The sequence below is a fragment of the Gossypium hirsutum genome, chromosome D12, assembly GCF_007990345.1.
Source record: "Gossypium hirsutum isolate 1008001.06 chromosome D12, Gossypium_hirsutum_v2.1, whole genome shotgun sequence".
NCBI classification, from domain to species: domain Eukaryota; kingdom Viridiplantae; phylum Streptophyta; class Magnoliopsida; order Malvales; family Malvaceae; genus Gossypium; species Gossypium hirsutum.
In genome coordinates, this window is record NC_053448.1 from 31,297,279 (window position 1) to 31,307,052 (window position 9,774).

The window sequence follows — 9,774 nt, forward strand, 5'->3', positions numbered from 1 at the left end:
ATATTATCAGCCCATTTCCTAAGTCCCCTCTTCAAACTTTCCATCTTACTCAGCAAATCACTTGTGGCAGTCTCCCAAATACCTTTAACTTCTAAAATAAAACTCTCCTCCAAAACCTACCATGCCTCAATTTTAAAACTTCTAATAATTCTTCTCTTCTCCTCCTGTTTGGTAGTAATGAGCAACGGACAATGATCTGAAAAAGAATAAGATATATGTCTAACTTGAAATTCCGAGAATAAAGTTATCCACTCTTCCGTAGCCACTCCCCTATCCAACCGCTCTTGGATATTCGTTTCTGGTAGATTTCCTCTTTCCCAAGTGAACCATCTTCCAGAGAAACCCAAATCCCTTAGATCACAATTCTCTAAAACCGTTCTAAATGCTTCCATTCCCCCCTCCTCTCGAAGTAAACCTCTCCTTTTTTCAAAGCTATTCAAAATTTCGTTGAAATCACCACACACCATCCAAGGCAATTCCCCTACATTACGCAAATGCCTCGACAAATTCCATGATTCTTCTTTATTTGAATAAGGAGAGCCATAAAAACCAGTCAATCTCCAATTTTTTCCTCCTCTGCATCCTCAATTTGCACATCAATATGACTTTTTGAATATCTTTGAAGCCTAATATTGATATCTCCACGCCAAGCCAAACTTAATCCACCTCGAGATCCTGTCGCGTCCACATCAATTCCATTGAGAAAACCACATCTTCTTCGAATTCGTTCCATTCTCCTTCTGTCAATTTTTGTCTCCATAAAGAAGATTATATGGGGATTATATAACCTCAGCCAGTGCAGAAGTCTATGAACCATCCATGGGCTCCCCAAACCCCGGACGTTCCAGATTAAAATTTTCATTGTGACCGGTCGGCTTGCCTCTTGGCAGCCACCGATAAAACAATATTAGCATTCCCCACTTTTCGGTTCCTTTGCGCCAAATTGCTATTCTCTTCCTTTGCAAGATCGTCTTCACTCTCCCCCTTGCTCTCTTCTTCCCTTCCTCCATAGTTAACACCCTATCTTCTATATCATGATCCATCAAATTATAAGAAAAAGCATCCTTTTTGAAGATCGATGATTGTCCTTCTAGATTAAATCCTAATATTGGATCTATATTTCTGTTTTGTCCCAAGCTCCTCCTTGAATCCCTCATTTTAAGACCTAATACTTGAATCTCCTCTTTATTCCCGCCCCAATCTTCTTCCTCTTCTCGCAACCAAACGATATTCATCACTAGAGCTCTTCGAGATTGATCTCTTAAAGATAAATCCCATCCCATCTCCGCAACTTCCACTCCTAACGCCATCTTCGCTTCACAAAAAGAATCACTATGTCCCAATCGCCCACAATAGAAGCAAAACAGAGATAATCGTTCGTACCTAAATCTGACGTATAAGCAATTGGCAAAAAATAAGATCTGTTTCTTCCTTTTCAAAGGATATCTTACATCAACTTAAACTCTGATTCTCATGAAATTTCGATTTTCTTTCCCCAGATTTGACCCAACGTACTCCAGATAAGTACCTATAAAATTTCCCAATTGAATTGCCAGCCTTTCTGAATAAAACCTTGCAGGGATATCATGAATCTGTACCCAAAAGGGTGTATAGATCAAAGGAACAATTAATGGATCCTCCGTCAATTGCAACTTATGCAAAAGTAGTAAATGATTATTAAAAGTCCACGGGAACCCTTTTAACACCCTCTCCATGTCCATTATATGAAAAAACTGAAATAAATACCTTTTCCCTCCTAGATCTCGAATTTGTACCCCCCAAACCGGATGCCATAGATTTGCCATTGTACTTTTCATTGTTGGAAAGTGAATAATGCTAGCAGTTAAAAAGCATCCCACTAATTTAAAATTCCCTACCTCTGTTTCTATTTTTGGCTCGAATTGAAACTATAAAATTTCTTCTTCCTCTTCATTGATTGTCAACCCAGCAAATTCTGTCTCCATAGTTGTAGACATATGCGATCCAGAAACCAAATCTCAAAACGAAAGAATTTACTGCCGCCACTTAACCCAATAGACTCAAACAATAAAACCTAAAACCTTCCAGAGAAGGCAGACAGAGACGTGCCAGAGAAGGCAGACTGGTTTATGATTTCCTTTTAAATATTACTTAAAATTTTAAAAATTATTTATTTAAAATTTATATGAAAGATACAATAATTCAATATAAAAATTGTGAGCGTTAGTGGCGTTTATGAAAAAAAGCTCCAAAAGGTAAGCAATAGCGGCCTTTTTTGCTGCAAACGCCGCAAAAAAATTGAGCAGTAGTGGTGGTTTTGGTCCAAACGTCGCTAAAAGTCAAGCAATAGTGGCGTTTTTCTTCCAAACCGCACAATATTTTTTGCAAAACGTGTCGTTTTGTATTTCTATTTTTTTATCCCAAAATTTCAAATGAAATATTTTCTTTTTTTTCCCCTTCTTTCTCCAAAAATCGATTCCCCCACCCCCAGAAATTCCACCAGAAATCTCTTCTTTTTTCCCCATTTTATTTTTCCCAACCATTTCTCCCCTACCCCGATTCCCTTTATTTTTTCCACCCAATTTCCCCAAATCGGCATCCCTCTGCATCTCCTCAAAGGGTTGTAGCAGAAGGAGGTCTCGAACTAGCAGGTCAGGTGGTACAGATTCATGGAGTCCTTACGGATACCCCACGCCACCACAATCTGCATATCCTCAACAAAATTATTACTACACGCCGCAACATCCTAGTTATGCACCACCGCAGTCATATAATTATGTACCGCAAACGTCTGGGCGTGTACATAGGACTATGGAGAGGAAATACTCAAGGATAGATGATAACTACCAGACATTGGACCAGGTTAGCTTCTTGTCCTGCTATTCTTTTGAATTTTTATCTGTTTTGTTCTTTTGTATTGGTTAATATGGAGAAAAATATTTACTCAAAATCTATTTTACTTGTCCTATGAATGTGTTAGAAGAATGTTCGTATCGATACTGATTTTAACAGTAATTTCATTGTGCTGTGCGGGCCAATACTTATGGGACAGCAGTGCCACTCAAAATGGATCTTGATAGGCAAATTCTCTCGCGGTATGTTTCTATCTTTATGACGAATTACTGCTCTTTTAATCCCAATTTTAAGCTGTTGACGTTCAACAAATTGCTTTAGACTTGGCTGCATAATATGTTAATTTGATGGTTAATATGTTAATCCCAATTTTAATCATTCTTTTTGATAGAATTTAATATGTTAATTTGATGGTTAAGATATTCACTGTGACTTAACAGGGGCACAAGGCTTTGATCTGCTTTTGTAATTCATCCAAAAATTTTTTTTTTTGATAAGTGAGTATTTTTTCATCGAAATACTTGGAATTTTTTTACTAAATTGCATGTGCTAAATACTAATTTAACCATTTTGGCTGACGTACTTTTTGAGTTTTGAGGATGACTGAATGTTTTTTTAAAGTAGTTTAAAAATAAATAGATAAGGTAAATGTAGCAAATAAGAAATTCTGAAAACCGTTAGGTGAGCCTATTCTTTTCCTTCATTCCGAACTCAACATGACAACCCATTTTGGAGCATTACATTTGATTTTCCCCAAAGATTTTATTTAATTTTATTAAGAAAATATTACAGTCAAATGAATGATTTCACTAACCCGAAGAACAATACTTTGGAAGCAAGCGACTATAGCTGAAATGGCAAAGTAAATGAATCGAAGTAAAAGCCTAGCTGCGACCTCCAAATCAATTACAGCAATGGCGAGGAAGCGAAGCAGCAAAACTACGTTGATATCCTTCCTTTTGCTTTCCCTTTTAGCTTTCCTTTCTTTCCTTCCCGTCTTCGCTTCTCTCCCTTCTCTTCCCTCTTACTCTCAGTCTCACGATCTTCACTTTCATCTTCCTCGTCATCAGCGTCTGCATCGCCGCCAAAAGGTAAAGTATCTTCTGAAAACAAATGCTTTAGCTATACTTCAAAGTAGCTTTCAAATTTATATTTATTTTTTTATATGTGTGCTCCTTTTCTGTTCCGAATTGAAGGGAATTAGATGTATAAATAGTTGAGTTCTGTTGCCTTTCCGAAGGAAGAATTAATGATGATATGAAGTTATGAAATTTTAGTTACTGACGTTGTTGTTTATTTATTTTCTTAATCATGAGAACAATATGAAAATTAAGGAAGCAAAAAATTTAAAATTTTCATGGTAGCTGTTTTTTTATTCTTATTAGGATTTAAATTTTGAATGATATTCTTTTTTGTGTTTGATCGCAAGTCAGATTGGTGTTAGAAAATTTGAAATTTTGAGGATAAGTTTTGGAAAGATGGGAAGCCTTTTCAGATAACTGGTGGTGACTTGCATTATTTCCGGGTTCTTCCTGAGGTATTTATTCTTTCTGTTAGCACTTAGCATCTTCCAGAACTATTCGTTCTTGCTATTGTTAATTTAACGGGATAAACGAATTGAGAAGATTGTAGAAAGGTTCTTAAGGTTTTCAGCATTAAGAGGGTATAAAAAAATAGTAAGTTCTGATATTGTTAGAAGTAGGGAGTTGGTTGTTCCTTTTATCCATAACTATCCTACTATCTTATGGATGCAGTACTGGGAAGATAGGCTTTTGAGGGCAAAAGCATTGGGGTTGAATACCATTCAAACATCTATTCCTTGGAATTTGCATGAACCAGAGGCTGGCAAACTTGTTTTTGAAGGCATTGTAGATTTGGTATCATTTCTCAAACTTTGCCAGAAACTAGGTCTCCTTGCTATGCTTCGAGCTGGGCCTTATATATGTGCAGGTTAGCCTTTCTGTCATGTGTGTATAATTTTTAGTCATGTACTTTATAGGTTACAAATGGGTCCAGACTATTTCCTAGTAGGTTGCTTCTTATATTCCTAGAAATGAGGGATTGATGTGCTCTCAAAGTTTTAATCTTATAACGATAAGCATTTGTTTTCTTGTATTCTTGAATCTCTTAAGAATTTCTAAAGGGTAGGTTTTGGTACTTTTTAGGCACAAATGAAGAGACTTATTCAATAATATAACAAATGAATCCAAATGATGAAGAAAAGTCATTTCTGGAAGAGAAGGCTTATATGGAAGCACCCATCTTCTTATCATATCCAAATTAAGAAATGGGTGGACCTTACCATTTTCTTTTTCATTATTAATGATTGTAGATTTTCGGAAAGTTCTTTTATGAAGATTTTTCTTTCCACCATGGTGTGTATAAAATGTGCTAGTATTATGGTTTTTATTCTTAAAGATCTGTGCATCTATTTGAAATAGGAAGAAATGTCAACAACTCTGCTCATACAGGAGTACTTTATTTTTTTGGTTATTTTACTTAGTGCTTGTATCTATTTTCCATGTTATAATCATGTTTAAGATGTTATATATTTATAAAAATTTTGATCTGGACGCATTAATGATCCATGTTATATGGATTTGACTCATTTGTGTTTTGTGTTGTGTATTGTTTTAGTGTCTCTTTTATGTTAGGGGACATGCATATATCTAAATGGTAATTAAAAATTTCCTTTACTGGTTTTAGAGAGGGCATGGATTTGGACCAGACAGATTAGAAATGCCTAATTATTCCTATAGTGAACAAAGAGTACCAAGATGTATATAGTGTGTGACATCTTTAGTGGCAATTATCAGATTTAGAATTCGCTGCTGAATAACATCTTTTATGTATATTCTTTGAAAATTATGCAGGTTTCAAAGGCCATTGCTACCATCTTCGATGCTAGGGTTGGAAGCGATGACAGGAACTTTAGATGATTTTGGCTTCGAGGATTATCTGAATGGTATAGCAATACATACTAAAATCAAAATAAGCACTCTTTTCCTGTGACTATTGGACATATTCATCCCATGGTAATGTTTATTTTGCGGGTTAGCTGAAATTTAAAATTAATGGTGTTTGTTGCAGATCCTCGAGATTCGGAGACTGTTAAGCCGCTGGACTTGCACCACAGCATGGAAGTTCATCTCAGCCTCTCCAAGGGATCAGTCTGTCCTAGTTTTATGTGAGATTTTCATTGACTACTTCAGTGTTGTCCCATGAAGGAAGTCACTGCTGAACCTTTTTATTTTCCCTTAATGAATTTAGTCGTTCTGGCCTTTGTATAATGCACATCAGCTTTTTTTTATTGCGTTGGGTTGAACTTCTTGAAAACCAACTGCTTTGACAACTATTTAATCTAATACAAGGACAATACTTCAGTTATCAATTTATATAATATATCTTTCGTTGAATTTGTAGTATCATTTGGATTTACTGTTTTTGGTTAGATTTCATGCTACAAGAAGGGTTGTATATGGATGAAAATTGAATGTTAGAAATCTGCCAAAGTTAGTGGCGTTTATTCATAAACGTCGCTAAAGAACGTACTTTTTAGCAGTGGCTAAAGATCATGTTCTTTAGCGGCGTTTGTGATAAAAGCACCACTGAAGGTCATATTCTATAGCATCGTTTTTTCACATAAACGCCACAAAATTTAGCGGTGTTGTCTATAGCTGTGTTTTTTGTGACGCTTGTGAAAGCACTGCAAATAGTTTTAACAGCTCTTAAAAGCGCCGCTATAGGCCTAAAAAAACGTCGCTAAAAGCTTGTTTTGTTGTATTGTGTTAATATACTAAGACATGATTTTCCATGCAATTACATGCACATAAAAACACATTTCAAGCAACATAATATGCACAAACATAAAACCAAAATGGAAAAACTTTCCTATACCCTTACTGGCCAAACTAAAGCACAATCATACTTTCAACTAACTTACAAGTAAAATTTTAACATAAAGATAATAATTGGACCACGGGTAAGGTAAATGAGACAATTTAACTAAATAAACATATATAAGGCATAGGAAAGGGTTGATAAACTAAATAAACATATATAAGGCATAGGAAAGGGTTGATAAACGTCACGTTACCAACATAAATCGAGCAGGAATCCACTTTCTCCTTTTCAGCTTAACTTGTAGAAGCACTTGAGGAATCTTCATAGACATCTAGGAAAAAAAGATAAAAACAAATCAATTTGCTAGACAAACAATTCATACACAAAACGGTTCATAATTTTAAAAAAATCAAATCAATAATAAAGAAGTTCAATTTCATTTTCAAACAAGACAAGTAAATCCCAATCAAAGTCAAACTTGTTAAAAAATACAGCCAAAAGCTCAAATCAAATACAAACTAAATAAAATAAAATAAAAGTTCAGAGAAAAAGAGAAAGAACCTTGGACAACGCACATCTCCTTCTCGACTTTAGCCTACATTTCACGTAAAGCTCCCGCCTCTTCCTCAATTTTCCTAAGCCTCTTTTTCGTTTCTTCCAAGTCTTAATTTTTTTCCAAAAAACAAAAACATACGAAGAGAGAACAAATACAAAGCAATAGATCAGTAAAAAATTTTATAAATGCAACACGAAATATTTCCCAAAAATGTAGGTCGTTAATCACACAAATATCAAAACTAAGAAGCGAAGCAGTTAAGCATACATCAACAGCATATAAAATAACATAAACATACAAAATTGGAAAGAAATAGGGTTTGAAACTCACTCGACAAGAAATCCCCTAACGAGGCTATGAGGAAAAACGCTGGAGGTCGAAAAGGTCGAAGAGTTCGGCGGAGGACGAAGAATCGAGAGAGGAAAGGATGCCCTTGACTTATTTAAGAGACGAAAGCTTCAGCGCTGTTAACACCTACGGTAAGTTTGAAACTAATTGTATTTAATGAAAAAGTAGAATGAAATGTATTTAGTATTAAAAATTTTTCTGTACATTTATCTTCCTTTGTTTTACACTATAGCAAAGGAATTTATAGAGTATCTGAATAACTACTATTGTTAACAACTTAACTGTTGTTATTGTTAACAACTTAACTGTTGTTATTGTTAACAACCTAACAGCTGAAATAACAAACTAACAACCTATACTTTTAACATTCATCTAACTTCTCAAGAGGTAAAACTCGAAGAAGACCTCAAAATCGATCAAAATATGATACAGAGAGTGGCTTGGTAAGAACGTCAGCAACATGTTCACAGGTAGGAACCTCACCAACAATAACTGAGCCATCAGCTACCATCTCGCAAACAAAAAATAAATCAAGCTCGACATGTTTCAATTTGGAATGTAAAACAGGATTAGCAGCGACGACAATTGCACTAGAGTTGTCACACCAAATGGTTGGGGATCAACGCTCTGAAGGTGTAACTCTCGTAGCAACGAGACTAACCAAGTAAAATCACTAGTAGCTGCAGCAAGACTCCGATATTCAGCCTCAATCGTAGATCGAGAAACAATCTGTTGTTTCTTGGAACACCAGGAGACAGGTGTATGACCAAAATACACACAGTAGCCCGTCGTAGATCGTCGATCACCAAAATCCAGCCCCCAATTAGCATCCGCATAACCAACTAAAGAAAGTCGGTCAGATGGACGAAAAACAATCCCATAATCAAGTGTACCACACAAATATCGCAGGATTCGTTTTAATGCAACCAAATGGATAGTAATAGGCACATGCATGAATTGGCAGATACGATTCACCGCATACGCAATATCAGGACGAGTTAGGACCATATAGTGTAAAACACCTGCAAGACTTCTGTATTCAGTAGGATCACAAAGACGATCCCCGTCATCCTTGGAAAGAGTAGACGCATATGACATAGAACTCCTGTCAAGTAGATCGTGAATGTATTTTTTCTGACAAAGATGAAGACACCCATCTGAGAAACGAGTAACTTCAATCCCTAGAAAATAGTATAGATCACCCATATTTTTAAGGGAAAACTCATTATCTACCTACTGAAAAAAAACTATTTATACAGTCAGACACATTTTCGGTAATGATAATGTCATCCACATACATAAGCACATATAAAGTGGAGTTTGTCGTAACTCGAACAAACAGAGATGTATCAGATTTAGATATAACAAAACCAACAGAAAGAAAAAAAAAAGTCTTCAATTTATCAAACCAAACACGTGGAGCCTGACATAGCCCATATAAAGATTTCTTCAAATGACAGACTAAAGGTTTACCATTGGAATCACATTGGACATACCCTAGAGGTTGCTGCATGAACACCTCGTTAGCAAGATCGCCATTCAAAAAAGTATTATTCACATCGACTTGATGAAGCTGCCAACCTTTTGAGACTGCAATGGACAGAATGACACAAATAGTAGCAGGTTTTACCACTAGACTAAACATCTTTTTGAAATCATCCCAGGTACTTGAGAACATCATTTGGCAACTAATCGAGCCTTTCGATGAGCAATAGTACCATCAGGATTTTTTTTTACTTTGAAAAGCCATTTACACCCGATTACATGGCGATTTGGTGGTAGCGGAACAAGATCCCAGGTGGAATTATTAATAAGAGCATCATATTCAACTTGAGTGGTAGTACGCCATTCTACAGTAGACAAGGCCTCCTCAATTGTGTGAAGCTTAATAGCCTCAATAGAAAAAGCTTTGGGTTTAAAAATGTTGGCTTTAGACCGAGTAACCATCACATGAGTATTTGTCTGAGGCAATGAGGATGACGGAAGAGGAGGAGAGAATGGAGAACTAGTGGTAGGCACAGTAGGACTAGGAAAATTAGCACCAGTGAGTAAGGAGGAAGAACTATGTGTCTCATGAGCAGAGCCGACCTCAGCCAGAGGAGTATCAGACAAAGAGATTGAAGGGCTGGAACCAGGAGATGAAGTTGATGCAGGAACCATCTTAACAAGCGGAACAAAAGTTGCCATAGTACTAG

At 36.1% G+C, this 9,774-nt stretch overlaps 1 protein-coding gene and 1 long non-coding RNA gene across 2 annotated transcripts; one reads left to right on the forward strand and one right to left on the reverse strand.

Annotated features, from left to right (window-relative positions):
• The first annotated feature begins 2,790 nt into the window (after positions 1–2,790).
• LOC107942490 (cyclin-B1-2) lies at positions 2,791–6,248 on the forward strand. Its single transcript, XM_041107980.1, has 4 exons — positions 2,791–2,841; positions 2,995–3,074; positions 5,706–5,797; positions 5,923–6,248. Exons 1-4 carry the CDS (start codon positions 2,791–2,793, stop codon positions 6,021–6,023), a joined length of 324 nt encoding a protein of 107 aa, XP_040963914.1. The 3' UTR covers positions 6,024–6,248.
• Positions 6,249–6,701: 453 nt separating this feature from the next.
• Positions 6,702–7,743, reverse strand: LOC121224496 (uncharacterized). The gene is made up of 3 exons (XR_005922081.1): positions 7,562–7,743; positions 7,237–7,338; positions 6,702–7,006 (listed from the first exon to the last, which is right to left on the reverse strand). It is a non-coding gene; the product is annotated as an uncharacterized lncRNA (long non-coding RNA).
• Between the last annotated feature and the right edge of the window lie 2,031 nt (positions 7,744–9,774).